Raw genomic sequence first — 15,700 nt, 5'->3', positions numbered from 1 at the left:
GGTACGCGGGACAGTGCCCATGCTACTGTCGTAGCAGCACAGGAACGTGTGCGCATTCGGGACTAGGATCCGGATATGGGTCGGCTGAGGGTCCCGTTGGGTACCGATTAATCCAGGATATGTACTTGTGTGTGTGTGTGTCTTTCTGTCTTGTGTACAGCTTACGGAGCTAGCCGGTTTTAATTAAACCTCCAGCAGTGGATTCTGGAACTGTACCAACATTGCTCCGTTTCGTGTTCTTAGCGTGACTTCGCTGTACACACTCCCACCTTCACTATGATGTGCATTTTAGGAGTCGCTTCTGGCGGAACTCGTACACCCGCTGGCAGTACATGACCAGTTCCGGTGAGACGATCGGTGGCGGAAGGCGAGGATTTTCGCGTCGTAGCGCAGGCACTATCGATGGTTGTTCCTCGATATTTTCCTCGTACCCTTTCAGCTGTCGTCGGAATCTGTAGCAAGCGAAGTAAAATGTTACATTGCATCAGAACGGACATTCGAACGGTGATGGCTTTTGGGTTGAAGTTGCACTTACCTGCAGTATTCGCTAAACGTTAACACATAGCACTTGTCTTCGATGCACGCAACACTATTGTGATCCTTGTGACGGGAGGCAAACACCTCGTCCGGACCATCTGTACGCTGGCGGCCTTGTTCAGTGTGTTCAGGTCGATAATACCACAGCAAAGACATCATCATTTCTCCTAAAAGTAAATATGAAATATTAGTATCAAAATAAGTTATGCTCAAAATATTCAATTGGGCGCTGCCGAAGTCAGTTGACAGCTTTATTGATTGATGACGCGCATACAATCATAGAGGATTTTTCGTTGATTCCGGTACCGAGGACTTCTCACACTTACCGTCATCGGGATTTTCCCAAAGATGAGCCACCTTGGCAACGTATGGCAGTTCCGCTCGTTTGCTGCCCGCCTTTAGCAGCACACAGTCGCGCGGCTTTATAATGTCCCCAACGGAATGTCGCATCGCCGGATAGCACGTGCGCAGAACCGGCGGATCATCACTCTGCAGAGAATCAGAAGAAATGATTACTTATCTTAACGGAACGCTTCCAAATGTAAGCTAATCCGAATACTCACGTTCAAAAATACCATTCCTTGGAACGGCTGACCCTCCCAAGTCCAACCATTGCTCCAGCGCGGAATGGAGTTCCATTTTTTTGGCACAAGCAGCTCCTCCAGCTCTGCTGCGGTCATGTTCCGGTTTGTCGTCGGGCGATGCCGCTTCTTCATGCTGAACTTTTTCGACTTTGTCTTCGACCGCGAACGGCGTCGCTTGACGGTACGGCTTGAGCCACGCTTTGGCAACAGTTCATCATCGTCTTCCAGGTCCTCATTATAATCGTAACTTCGGTGCAAACCAAACGCCGTTGGATGTTCAATAGGCAATTCCATAGGAGGGCAAGCATGGGGCTGTAAGGCTTCGGACTGATGGTTCGAAACTGTCCGATCGTTCTCTTCCTCTTCCAACGGTTCATCCATGAACGGTTCCAAACCTTCCGGAGGTTCTAGCTCACTTCCCTCCTTACCTTCGGCGATGATTGCTTGAATGGGTTCATCTCGAACGATAGGATCTGCACCATTGCGTTCCTGTTCCAGGATCATATGATTCTTATCCGTAACAGCGCTATTATTGTTGTTGTTATGCTGATTAACAAGCACGTTCGTATCGACACTCGCCACATCGTCTTCCACCAACATGGTTGCCGCGTCGTCAAAGTCCGTCTCACGATCATCTATCACCGAAGAGTGATCCATCAGCGTTACGACACTGTCATCAAACGCAACGCCACCCTTACGACGATCGTCCTCCTCACGATCATCTTGAACTGCAACTGGAGGCACCTCACTGATAGGAACGGGGATTGGTGTTGATGTCGCGCGCTGGTACAACGATTCGTCCGCTTTATCCATTGCGGAACTGTGATTGCTTCTTTTAGGAGCGTGCGAATCGTCACCATCGCCAGTTGAGAGCTCCTTTTGTTTTCTTTTCCGGGTGGTCGATTGATCCTTCTTGCGTTCTTTGGAGTTTGGCTTCTTTTTGCTCTTACTCTCTTTGCATTCGGCTATTCCTTCCGGTTTGCTAGAAGCCTCAAACTCCGTCACCACAGGTGTAGGTTGTTGTTTAGAAGATTTTGTCTTTGATTTTGCCTTTTTACCCTTAGTTCCGGCGGAAGATAGATCCACCGGTGAACAACTGGTAGTATCTGGTAATACCAGTGGAGAACTCTTGGTTTTACACTTTTTTGTCTCACTGGCACACTTTGTACCACGGCTCTGTTCGGAATGCGAACGGCCTTCTTGCTGTTGTTTAAGTTTCTTCAACCAAGCCCGAGAGTGGATCTGCAGCTCCGTTCCGCTAAGAATTTCTGGCTCGGAAAAGTATCCTTTGGCAACGAGATCGATCGTACGATCAACATTCGATAGTGGTGGTCCCACTGCTGCACTAACGTTCACCGCTGCTAATTCTGTCTGATCATCTTTCTTAACAGACTCAATAGGTGATTCTTGTACAACTTTGTTTGGTAATGTATTGTCCAGCAAAGCAATGTTGCTAACGCTTTCACTAACTGTCGCCGGTAATGATTGCGGATCAGAGAGCTGGATACTGTCTTTAACTTCGTTGAGCGGTTCCGATTGTAGTGATTTAGCGAACCTTTTGTCCCGAACACTTTGACGCCTCGATAGGAGCGTTAGGTTCGAACGCCGCAATAACCGCTTGCGTACTGAAATAGGCAAACGCTTCAGCGAGTCAATGCTAGATCGGAATACGCGATAATATCGCCTGACTGATCGTGTTCGTTGTTCTGTACCGATCACTCTAGGCACTGTCGACTTGTTAGATTCCAAAGCGAACTGTCTACGTTGCAGTTTGTCGTGCGAAGTTCCTGACGCTCGAATTATATTTCTCCTACATCCCCTTTTTCTGCTATCAGTAATAGTAGACGGTTTCCGCTGAGTCAATCGTTTTTTAGCGGATGGTGGAGCTCGATTTCGTGGAATTGCCAACCGCCGAGATTTACCCTTTGATATCTCTACCTTCCGCTGCTCTTGGAGCTCGATATCCTCCACATCCTGCACTTGTCCGTCCTGGAGCAGTGCACCTTCATCATCTTCCTCCTCCTCCTCTTCTTCGTTTTCCAACTCATCATCATCCTCCTCTTCCTCCTCTTCTTCTTCCTCCTCATCTTCTTCCTCTTCCTCCTCTTCGCTTAGTTCTACCGGTTCCGGACATTGTAGCTCGAGTTCGTCATCTTCACCCTCCATCCCGTTTGTACGTTTGATCAGATTTTTATAGCTATTCGGAGGTGACTGCTTGGGTGTTGCCTTCTTGCATGCCACCAGGAGCGGTCTCCGCTTGACGGTAGAGGCTGGTATCGGTACCGGTGAGGGAGGATCTAGGCTGCTACCAGCAGCACAGTCATGTGATTGTACTTTTACACTGTTCTTTGATATTGAGCTCAGTTGTTGTTCGGGAGTGCCAGCAACGCGCGGGGTTAGGCTATCACTAAGACTAAAACTATTATCACTACTGGTTCCCCTTGGCTGCTGGCTAGGACTTTTACAGATGCTGTGCGCGACGTCCATTTTTGCTGGAACGTCTACCGTGGATCTGGCAGTCGTCGTCCGCGGTGTCACCGCCTGTGCCGACGACTCTGTTGTTGACGGTGTCGTAAGTATTGATTTTGGTGCTTCCATCATCGTTGCTTCCGTCGTAAGCACGAGCTCGGTGAGCATACTCTTGCTATCCGGAGGTAGTTTGGCATCGCTTTCATCTTTCTCCACCAACAGACCGGTAATTAAAGGTGGCTGATGCTGCTGCTGCATGCTATAGTGCGAATGCAGATGATGATGATGTGGTGACCCATGCAAGAGATTTGTACTGGCACTGTGGTGATGTAGGTGGTGCGGTAGATGCGTTCCAACGCGTATCTGCTGTAAATGGTGATGCAGGTGATGATGATCGACGGACGCATTTGGATGCGTCGGCTGATGCTCGAGATGGCAGCCAGATCGGTTAACCGGCTTTTCCTCGTCTCGATCCTTTTTAATCACAATCGTTTCATCCATCAGGTCCGGTGTCATCGCGGGACCCATCTCTTCGAAATCTTCCTTTTTACACATGGTTCCTCCTACTAGCGGTTCTAGTAGCTTAAACTCTTCGATCTCTTGCTTTACAATGGTAGTTGACACCGGAATGCTTGTTAACTTATCTTCAGAGCAGTGTGTTTTTTCACCACATTCTTTCGCCTTCCGTGACGGCTGCAAAACTTCGCCTGATAGCACGGTAGGAGCGTTCAGCACGGTCGATACTCGGACTGGACTCATTTCGGGAGTTTCGAGGAGCGTCATCTTGCCCGATATCGAGTAGGGCGGTGTTAGTGCACCGTGCGATTCCTCTTTAAGGTCTGTCAGCTTCGGATGGTGATAATAGCCCACTGGATGATGATAAGGATGATGGTACGGGCTACCATAGTGCATCGGCGTTGAAAGTAGATCCGGTACGGATTCTGGCTTTATCGGTAGCTCGGTTTTGTAGCACATTTTATCCGGATGGCTCGTATCGGATCCTGTCGTAGCCGTTGTCACAACGGGTGGTGTTTGTTTCGCCAAAGAGCTTAGGGTCGTCATCGACGAGCTGGTGGACGTTGCCGTAATTGCCGTCTTTTCAGCGGCAATATCGGCTTGCATCGATCCGTGCTGCTGTGAGTGGTGCAGCGGACTAGGATGATGATGGTGGAAGTGGTAGGGATACGTGTGTGGATGGTGGGTCGGCACACCCTGAGGATGCATTTCCATTGGTAGTGAAGACCCGTGATGGTGGTGTGCGTGGTACGCGTGTGATGGATGTGGTTGCTGCTGTTTGGAAGTTGCGCTTGGTGACGATTCCGTATCGGCCAAAGTTTGCCTAACGGAGGTGGTGGTTGCCGAGGTAGTGACGGGCGAGTCGACTGGCGCCGGAGATGAGGAGGACGATGCCGACGAGGAGCTTGACGAAATTGTAATTGGTTCGGTCGTGCTGATCCTGGTGGTCGGCTGATTTTGTACGATATGGTTGTTTGTGGCTACTGGGCCCTTACTGGCCTTGATACCAATAAGGGACCCAGCATTGACGTTTTTTGGACACTGCATCGGACATGGGCAATTGGTTGTGTAATGCGCATCTGCAAAAGGATAAACAAACGCAGAGTTAGTAATGTTAGTTCTATTTAGTTGGAAGCAACGGATGATGAAAGAATGTGGTAGATTTTGGACTCTTTATGAAAATCATGTTTAAAAATTCATCTCTCTTAAATTTCTTCAAATAGAGTAGCATAGGTATGAAGAATTATTATGATGATTAGGATTAATTTTAAAATATTCAAAAGAAATTTTCACGCAATAATTGTAATAATCGTACTCTAAAAAATAAAGCTTATGATAAACGTTTACATAAAATTACTTCAACATTTCTCCTGTAGGGAGTAAAGCAAAAATTCAAATCATGCAAAAGATACTAAGAAACGTAGAAGGGGTTCAGACACACAGACAAAAGGAACTTTGCCCATTTTGTGACGTACTCGGGAGCGACATGATGATGAGAGATGAGTTCGCTGTCATACATTGGCTTACCCATATACGCAGGCGGTGGCGGCGGGTGTTGCAAGTTGCGTGGATAACACTGGCCGCCGGAACCTGGCCCGGGACTACCGTAACCTGGATATGGCGGGTACGGATAGTGATCCAGATGCTGGGGACCTTGCGGTCCAGCAGGTACGAGTTGTGCCCCGGATGGTGGAGGTGGCGGCCCTGGTGGACCCTGTGCACTGCTCGGTGGTGGTGCCTGTTCGTAGAGGTGATGTTCGGGACCGGGTCCCGGCCCTGCGTAGTACCGTCTAGATGTTGGATAGTACGAGGGTGCAAACTTTGGGTAGAAGTGGGCCGGATACGCGTGCGTGTAGTACATCTCCGGTGGTGGCCCGTGAGGTGGAGGTGGCTGTGGACCGTACGGCGACGGTGCGTAGTACCCTGGGGACAGATACGCCGGTGGACAGTGCATCTGCATGGGACGGGGGTAGAGATTACCGGGTGGACCACCAGCACCGGTGGCTGCTCCGTAGCGGGATGTGCCGTAGGGTTGGGAGCGATGTCCCATATCGACTCCACCACCTGGAAATATGGAACGAAAATAACGATCTGCATCATCAGCGGCTGCGGCTGCTGCTGCTACGGCGACTGCCGCCCTCGGGCGCAGTGGATGGAAGCCCATCGGGTGATCGTGTGCGGGGCGTCCGGGCGTACCTGTCAGCAGGACGTCGCTGTCCGTACTGTCGGCCGTGGACGGCGGGGGCGGTTGCTGTGGACTCTGGAGGAGCGAGTCGCCATCCGGACCACTCTTCGGACCGTGCTGGGACGGGGGCTGGCCAAGTAGGTGAGGCGATATCAGCGGACCAGCCGGTTGATAGTATCCTGCAGAAGAAAGAGCAGAAGAAATTATGAATGACAATTTTCGCTTGAGATGAAATGTTTCTTAAGGTAATTAGCGTAATTTAATATTTCTTAAATTAAATTTTTCGACCAGTTTTCGCTTGGAAAACAAGTTCCAAGAAGGCAGATGCTCGTTCAAATCGCATTAAACATTATGATTCTAATTCGATTAATATTCAAATCAATTGCTCAACCCATTACTGCGCTGAGTAGAACCATGCACGTACAGAAAAAAACGTTAAAAGGGTTTAACTGGTTCGTTGATCATGTAATGCTGCGTAAAATCTGTTCTGGTTTTAAGGTATTCATAACTGTGCGGAAACGAAGGGTTCATTTGCAGGATTTATGATTTGGCACTTGTTTTTAATGAAGTATTCACTCATTTCGGATACACATGATGATGGCGTGTTGAACGCATTTTGTCCCTGGCCATGGTGGGATGTTTGTATATCATCACGATAGTATGCAATGAACGTTTCGTGTAATTTCGTTAGCATTCTAATTTGAATTTGATTAGCTTTTAGATAAGAAATCTTTAAGATTATGCTGCCATACTGCCTGTAGCTATAGCTACAAGTATTTTTTTGGATTTTTGAGAAGAGGCTTTAATTAAATATTCTTAATCAAGACTCCATAAAAAAAGCGCCACGCAATTTGTGCATACTAATAGACTTTGAATATTGAATTCCAGGAAAATAAAAAAAAATAACTGCATTCAGTTTCAGAATAGTTGAAGGGGAGCGGAGTACAAAGAAGTACATACTTTCACTTGTATCTTCTTTGGCTTTAAAACAACTTCGAGAGGTATTGGTATGCAATTACATGCTTTTCTTTACTTCGTTATACTCGTTCCTGGGTAGTCAGTTCTACAGGACAGGATTCTACCGGACAGGATTTGATACCCATTCTTGCCGTGTGAAGATCGGCACCGATTTCTTCACTGCCATCTGACTGTCTCGTCAATATAGGATACACAATCAGGCTTTCCGCAGTGACAATGACGGCAATATCAACTCTTTTCTTTTTTCAAGAGATGTCTAAAACTTCATGTAGATTGAACCAAAAGTTAACACCTCAACAACTTCTCCATAAAAGTTCACCAAATCCTTGCCGAAGGGTGGACATCATGTAATGCAATTGGCACCAGACTACCCAACTCGTAAAGCCTTTTAACAACTTCCACATGGACAGTGGGGTTTGTGGTAAATGCAAAGAACTTCAAGATCTTGACGACATTGAATAAGAAAATACTATTGGGCAGGAGGTCATTTATATGACCGCATGAGATGAGTGTCGATTTTCCTCCAGTCTTCTGGTACTTAGCTGGTGAATAACATTTATAAATATTATAATCATAAAATTAAAGACAAAAGAATTATTTGGAGATTATCGAGAGCAACTCAATTTTTTCATGAGATTCGAGTTATTAATTAAAATTTGTAACAGCAATAAAAATTGCTTAGAAGAAACCAAAACAATTAGAAAAATGATCCAAAATTTCCAAACGTCAAAAAAATCCAAAAAGAAGAGTTATCTTTTTATTTCAAATTTAAAGTCACTATTGGTTTGCTACAACGAACCATTGTAGCATAAACTAAAGACGAACTTTTTTGTCTGTTGGCTCGGGCCTTTTCAATGCTGTGCCTTCCATTACAACACTTCTCGTCGGTAGGTGTTTTCTTTCTGCAAGTGTAAACATAAAAAAGAACATCCTTGCCGGCGGTGAAAAGATATGGCACTGTGTCTGTCCTCTTGACTTGAGCCCGGTGATGATGTTTCACTTCTTTCCCTGTGACCCCCAAAGGGCTTTTGCGATATTCATTCATTGTTTTGCTGCACCATTTTTCGTCGCCGTACTGATATTCCTCCTTTCCCCCCGGGGGTCTTTGTTTCGCGGATTTTTCGTTCGTGTTCCAAGCCACCGGTTTGGGATAGTGGTTTGCTCGAGTGTAGACGATGCGTCATGCCTTTTTCGTTACGGTTCCGATTGACAAGGGTTCTGGAGTGTACCCCGGTGGAAAATTCGGTGCTTTACTCCGTTTTTATACGCTTTTCCAGCACAGTCTGAGTCATGCTTCTTTTTTCTATCTCTCTTTTACTGTTAGTTTTTTTATAAGCACGGAAATTCTTTGCGACGTGCGTCGCGGAATGGATGAGTAGCAATGGTCGCATGCTTTTACTTTCACTAGCGCTGCATGAGGTTGTCATAAAAAGGAAATAAAACACCATTAGGAGTGAGTTGTCGCGGTGAACTTTATGAGTGTGTGTATTTGGTGTGTTTATCGGATTTTTACATTCGTGACTTGTGCACTATTGCACCGCGGAAACAGTTCAATTTGAACAGAATAGGATTATGTATTTCTATCTTTTTTAGAAAACACTTAACAATATATTACTACAACAATATATTTCAAATTACTACAGCAAAAACAGTGTACGAATGGTGAGCCAATCTGTTGTTACTACTCTGCACCAAGTCATTACAAATCCTGACACATTTTGACACCATTGTGGTAACGAGTTTAACTTAAAACTTAATTTCATCTTAAGCATTCTGAAGAGGAGATGATACTAGCTTACCCCAAGGGAAAATCTTTCGCCCAAGCATCATCATCATCACCATCATCAAGCACCACGTTGACATCATCGTTGATGTTGTGCGAAGTAAGAAATCTCACGATAATTGAGTTAAGCCCCGAAGGGTGTTCCAAATGTCCAAATATAGACACTTTACCGTGTCTCACCGTGTCATCGTGCCAGCTACGCACAGGGAACGTTTGTTAGAAAAGTTGAATTCGTATCCCACCCCTTCAAACGGTTCGTGTGCTTGGAATAGAATATCTTTTGTGAGGGGTTCTTCAGCAGCTACACGGTCCCGGTCTAACATGCATCAATTTTTGTTAGCATGGGTTGTGTTTTGTGGATTTTCGGTTTCGTTCCCGGCTAACCCTCCGAAGACACTGGCGTGAAATGGAATAAATCGTACAACTTCGTCACGACCCCAGATAAACCATTTTACACACCGAGTTCAAGATGTTTTACGGCAAAGGGTGCTCTCCCGGGTGCTGTGGTACACAGTAGGTAAACAGTACTTGTGAACTGCTGTGATTTTTGGTCCTTGCTCACAGATTTGACAATAAATTTATTCTTGACTACCTCTGTTCCCCGCATTCTACGTCTGGCCGGTCATTAGGGAACGAAAAAATTGAAACGCAATAAAAATACATGTTTAGGCCTGTCATGGTGTATTATGTTCTTTTTTTTTGTGTGCGGTCCTCAGTCTCAACCAGCTGGAGTGAGCAAATTTTACGGTTTTGCAGATGATGATGGGATCCGGATTGCGATCCGTTTTGCACCCAGCACAACCGGAGCCGTCCGAGAGGTTCGGTTTCGCGTGAACGGCGCAGCAATTTAAGCTCAATAAAATTGATATTAATCCAGTTTTGCGATAAATTGCCACACCGTCGCGAAGGGTTTGATTCGAGCTCAGGGAAAGGGGAGAAAGAAAAAAAAAACAGCAACCCAAAAAGGATCATTCCGAATGTCTCGCACAGAAAAAAACCGTTTCCTTCTTTTTCTTTTCTTGTGGAGCCTCTGATTGCGTCACAGACACTCAAAAAAAAATCAACGAAAGGAAAGGGTGTTAAAAAGGCAATGAAGTGCTGTCCCGGGGCAACCAAAGGACACTGTGGACCTCAACGGGTAGGAAGAAACAAAGCAACAACAAAAAAAAAGCGGAACGGCAGTTAGTTAATCTTTCACCGTGTAAATCGGATTCACCTGCCTGCCGGTGAACGATGCCGAGGTTATACCGATGATGAATATTTTATAACCCTCTACGGTAAAAAAGTAATAATAAAATAAACAGCACCTCAGACGCTGGGTGGGCCACCTCCGGTTGGGTTCTGACGACAAATGGAATTGACACCAAATTATATGATTCACCGATTTATGGTGAGCGTTCTTGTTGGGATTGTGCCTTATTTTTTTGTGTGGTTTTAAATTGGTTTTGTTGATTTGCAGGAAAGTGCTGAACGTGTTCTGAGCTGGGGGATTGTTTGGCTGATTTAGTGATTTAAAAATGCACAACCTTCACACAGTAGAAGAGTTTTGTCTTTTCTCGCAACAACGGAGATAAAAACAATTTATGAAAATTGAAGCTCTGCGAAATTATGCATTCAAGACTTATAGTTGTTAAGCTTATTTCTTGTAAGGTGTGATCTGTAATGTTTTATCAGAATTTATTATTTAAATAGTATTCGTAACCTTATATTCAAACAAGGTTCCGATGAGTTTTACTTCGATGAGTTCTGATTTCTAACAGAAAGGATCCTTATTGAGGTAAATAAAATCAAGGTCCAGTTGAGAATTCACTTCAGACCACATCTCTTTTTAGACAATCAAAAACAGGATTCTTTATATTACTTTAAAAAAAACTCAACCACCAATGGGTGCATTAAACGGATTGACTTTCGGGCAAAAATCGGGTTCATAATGATGCTATCAGAGGATGCGACTCCACCGCAGCATCACCAAGAAGGTGTCACTAATCTGTTGGTTAATTACTTGCCAATCCGTGGCAAATGCTTTGGGGCTTCGCTGCCATTCAAGGTAGAGCTACAGCGAGAAATACCAACGATGCGTGCAATCAAGATGACGGTGATGATACTGATGATGATGCTGATGATGACGGTGCTCTTCTTAAATGTGGCAACGACAGTGTCGGTGGCAATGTATGACATGGTAGTAAATCCCCACGAACCAATTTACACCTAATCACGCATTACAAATTAATTTCGTCCAGATTACCCTACCAAAATCAGGCAAACACACACAACACTGTTCCGGTACACATATAAAGCTCAAATTAAAAAGCTTTCTCTCTCTCTCTCTTTCTCTCTCTCTCTCTCTCTCTCTCTCTCTTCTCTTCCACCTGTTTGTTCCTTATCCTGTTGTGAACACAGCAATAACAGTGAAACAGGGCAAAACTCCCCACGGCGAGAGATTGTCCTCTTGCCACACGTGCCCATCACTTGAGAACATTTTCCACGCGAGTAGCGCCGTATCTGCGGCATGAGTTTCATTTACATAAAATTGTTCCCTACCTCCCAACCCAGAGGCCTGGCCGGGGCCTGATGGAACGGGACGAATGGGGAAGATTACGAGACTTTAGTTAAGTCGCGGTTGATAGTCAACGGCGTACCCTCTGGGCACGGGGGCAACCTTTCCCGGGTGGGTAAAGCTTTCGGGCTGCCGAGATGGCTGCTGAGGGTGGCAAAGGAAAAGTTTTACAAATTCACTCTTGATCAACGAGGATTAAAACGATGGAGAGCAACGTGAAGTTGTTTCCAGATCGTTACCGCGCTCTGACGCTCAGGCGATGGCGCAACCAATGTCATGTCTCGGAGGAACTTCCGGTTGAGGGTGCAAAAAAATCGAAGTTTTCATTCGATCGAGTTTTGGGAGGGTGTGTTTTTCAAGCAATTCTGGATGTATTACTAAAAGAATCGTTAAAGTTTGGGTATGGTTAGGGAGTGGCATGAATATTCACACTAGGTGAACATTCATGCTCCAGGCCGTAGTCATCCTGCGAAGACCGACCGGTTCTTGGTAAATACTAGCGAAAGACACAAAACCCTGATGGTACTTATCGTGCAAATCACCCGTGGGATTTTCATCGAGCGTCGTTCCGTTGTTTGTAGCAGTAGTAGCATCATTGCAGGCGCCTTTCGATGGATCCATAAAATCAATGGCGTCTGGCAGAGTCAGCAAAAGCTATCCCCAACCCCACGTCCAGAGATATTCCCCGCTCTAAGCAGTGTGCGGCAGAAAATCGACAGAATATGTTACGATACGTGCGGGATCTGTCCTCACTCGAACTAAGTGAAATCATCACCATTGCTTACATCGTCTTCCCAAGTGACGATACGCCGTGCTTCGAACGATGCCGGGGGCGCACATACATAAATACATACCATTTGTAAGGAGCGGCACCAAACAGCCAGAGCTCACGGCTTGTTTCGAATTTGATGCGTCAAATATGATGGCAATGAGCCTTGGTACGGGGTTCGCCTCCCCAAAAACACATCCCTAGCGCGGTGGATCGAAACACTTTTCGGAAGCGACCGAGATTGTTGTGGAGGATATACCATTACACCACCGAAACGGCCCATCATCCAGTGTGAGCGGCGCAGACTGCATGACTATATGGTCTCCAATTGCCCATTTTCAGTGCTCGGGGCGAGGGCCAGCGATGAGGAGTGGAATATCTTATAAAGATGTGATGATCGCACTACGATGGCGGTACGTTTGTGTTTTGATGAAGTTTCTGGTGACACTTTATGACACAGCCTGTTGGAAGCAGCAGCAGGAGGAAGACAGACTTGTATACAGTTAATCAGGGCAAGCAACAAGCAGCTTGCAGTTGCGGCGGAATGGTGAGGTTATAATATCCAGTTATCCTCCGGGAGTTTACCGATGTTTGACGGCGATTTACCATCTCGCTGGAGCTATTACAGGATTGAACTATTTTATTGCCGGTGCAAGAGAGCAGGTTACATTTGTGGCTAGGGTTTTAGGGTTGTAAGGGATGGGGAAATCACTTTAAAATTAGGTAATCGCACATCATTGCGGAAAGGATATGATTTTAATGATTTTGAGCTGTAAATGACAGGATAATGATTTGAATGTTGCATTACGTTATTGATCAAGAGTCACGAAAGTGTGATTGTAGTTCCAGAAAGTAGTAGATTGTTTTCTAAAACTTTTTATTCGAAGACCTTAAGGACTCTAACCCAACATCCATTTTTCTACCGTTTGCTTTATGCAACAGCAAAATTTTTAAGCATTATCAGTTAATCAGTTAATTAAAATTTCAATCAAAAATACCAAATCTCCGGTTATAGCTGATTCCAGCATGATTTTTTTTCCTCCTGGAGGAACATAAAAACGACGAATAAAAGGCTTAGCGATGCAAGGCGTCAATAGTCGTCGAATCCCACCAACAGCCCTCAGAAGCGATCGATAGACTTTTGTTTTGTAACAAACATCTGACACATTTAACATTTGATCATTAAGAGAAGAAAAACGACCAAATCTAAATGCGAACAATTATGTTTAAAGCAGCAAAGGCTATTACCAGGCTATTAACGGCTATTTAGTTTTTACCATCGTCTTTTGAACCGGTTGTGTGACTTGACATGTTCCACAGGATGGTACATAGTTTGCAAAGTCTTTATCCATGTGCTTCATCCAGACTTATCTCCTCGAACCTTTCATCTTCATTTTAACTATTCCATCATGATTGGAATGATATAATGCTAAAATGTTTTGCTTTATCGCAAAAGGAATAATGGGAAGAATGGGCTTGTATCGACTGCTATTATAATTGGTTTAGACGGATCATATGGTTCTAATATGTTATTTCCCGTGAGTAATTGTTTTGTGTTTTCAAAAGCTATCTGACATTCTCTAGACCATTTGAATGCTGTGTCCTTTCGCAATAACTTGTACAAAGGACTCAATTAATTTTTCTCTATAAATCGCATCGCAATCTATTTCGAATATCATATTCTTTCCGTTCACTTCAAATTCGATTATTTATGCCGCATTATTGCTTGCTTGACACGTGATTAAACATTCTTGACCTCTCATTGAACTTTGTGTTTCTAACAGGTGGGCTGATAATTGTTTGTCCTACAATAGTAAAAATAATTTTTTTTGCAAAATATTTTTTTTTATTCAACATGGTAGGTTGAAGGGTGATACACCGATAATAGCGGTGCTTCAATTTTTCAATGTCATTTTTGAAAAAGGATTTTCCTTTTTCGTCAAAAAAGGCCTTCGTTTCGGCGATCACCTCATCCTTTTGAGATCTGATAGAAGAAAAAAGTCGCTGGGGGCCAGATCTGGGGAATACGGTGGGTGGGGAAGCAATTCGTAGCCTAATTCGCGAATTTTTGCCATTGTTTTCACTGATTTGTGGCACGGTGCATTGTCTTGATGAAACAATTTTTTTTTCTTCAAATTTAGCCGTTTTTTTAGCGATTTCCCCTTCAAAAAACAATATTTAAAAAAATATAAAAACACACGAAATTCCTTCTTGTAAACATGGACTCAAAACACAATAGTTGCGTCACACAAAATGCTCTAGCTCACTAGGTTATTGTCCGAGTGCTGTCAAATTTTGACAACAAACAACAAAAAATATGGATTAGAATTTACGAGCGCCCTCTATGTGTCAGGCCAGACAATTATCAGCCGACCTGTTACAGCACGTAGACACACGAAACAGGTGTTCGGGTCGTGCGCTCTACCACACCAAAAACAGTAATATTTTTTTCGTCGCCTTCCAAAATTATTATATTTCTATGCAAGCGTTAGTGCAACACAGGGCGGTCCAGTGGTCCGGGTCTGGAAATCAAGCCCCATCCGAATCGTTCCCTCGTAGTGAGCGAACGACTATTCCAATACGTAATATAAAAATGCATTTTTTTATTTTTATACTACTACTTTTATACTATACTACAACTACGTTTCGTAGAAAATGCATTCTTTTTGATCGCATACACACATTCATCAGTGGTTTCTATCAATAAAGATCAATGTTTAATTGGTAATGGATATTCAAACAATAGCCTACACATAATCCTACACAAACCAGTTATATACACTCTAGTCTCAGTCTATGCATAAATCGAGTTCTCAATACAATCTGAACCTGTAAACGCCACAGTATCATTTTCAAACTGCACAACTAAATGGTTAATGCTGCTTTCCCTTTTATCCTTCCTAACGAATGTTATCCATGTTAAGGCAGGAATGTCATACCGTGCGGCATAAAAGACTGCTGCCGCGGAACGATACGACGCTTGGCATGCGAAGGAATCTGGCCACCGCATACCATGCCATCCCGCATCCCGTCGTACGTTTCTGCTCTCACGCGCCACAATAAAAGGCACAACTCCAAAACCACTACGAGCGAAAGCGTCAAGCAGAGCAAAGTGAAACTCGCGAGAAAAAGAAACAATAAGGAACAAACATCCTTCACGATGGTTCTCTAGCGGACGGGCTTAAATGGCAGCAGACGCGACCTCGCGAGGTGGTAAGTCGTTTTTTTTTTTTCGCTGTGTCGGTCGGTGTTCCGTCGTGGCAGTTGATGAAAAAAGCTAGGAAGAAATAGTTGGCATCCCACGGATCCTTAGGGGCAATGG

At 44.6% G+C, this 15,700-nt stretch overlaps 1 protein-coding gene across 1 annotated transcript in view; it reads right to left on the bottom strand.

The window, feature by feature from the left end:
- Positions 1-220: 220 nt before the first annotated feature.
- LOC126567267 (microtubule-associated protein futsch-like) overlaps positions 221-15,700 on the bottom strand; it is a 163,045-nt gene continuing 147,565 nt past the window's right edge. The window contains exons 6-10 of the mRNA XM_050223499.1: positions 5,634-6,470; positions 1,101-5,185; positions 864-1,026; positions 536-704; positions 221-452 (exon numbers count right to left, since the gene is read on the bottom strand). Coding sequence (XP_050079456.1) covers positions 275-452; positions 536-704; positions 864-1,026; positions 1,101-5,185; positions 5,634-6,470 — 5,432 coding nt within the window. The 3' untranslated portion in view covers positions 221-274. The remainder of the gene's footprint in view (positions 453-535; positions 705-863; positions 1,027-1,100; positions 5,186-5,633; positions 6,471-15,700) is intronic.

The sequence above is a fragment of the Anopheles maculipalpis genome, chromosome 2RL, assembly GCF_943734695.1.
Source record: "Anopheles maculipalpis chromosome 2RL, idAnoMacuDA_375_x, whole genome shotgun sequence".
Classification (NCBI taxonomy): Eukaryota; Metazoa; Arthropoda; class Insecta; order Diptera; family Culicidae; genus Anopheles; species Anopheles maculipalpis.
Note: the sequence above shows the minus strand (reverse complement) of the source record. Positions and strands in the feature narration are given on the sequence as shown.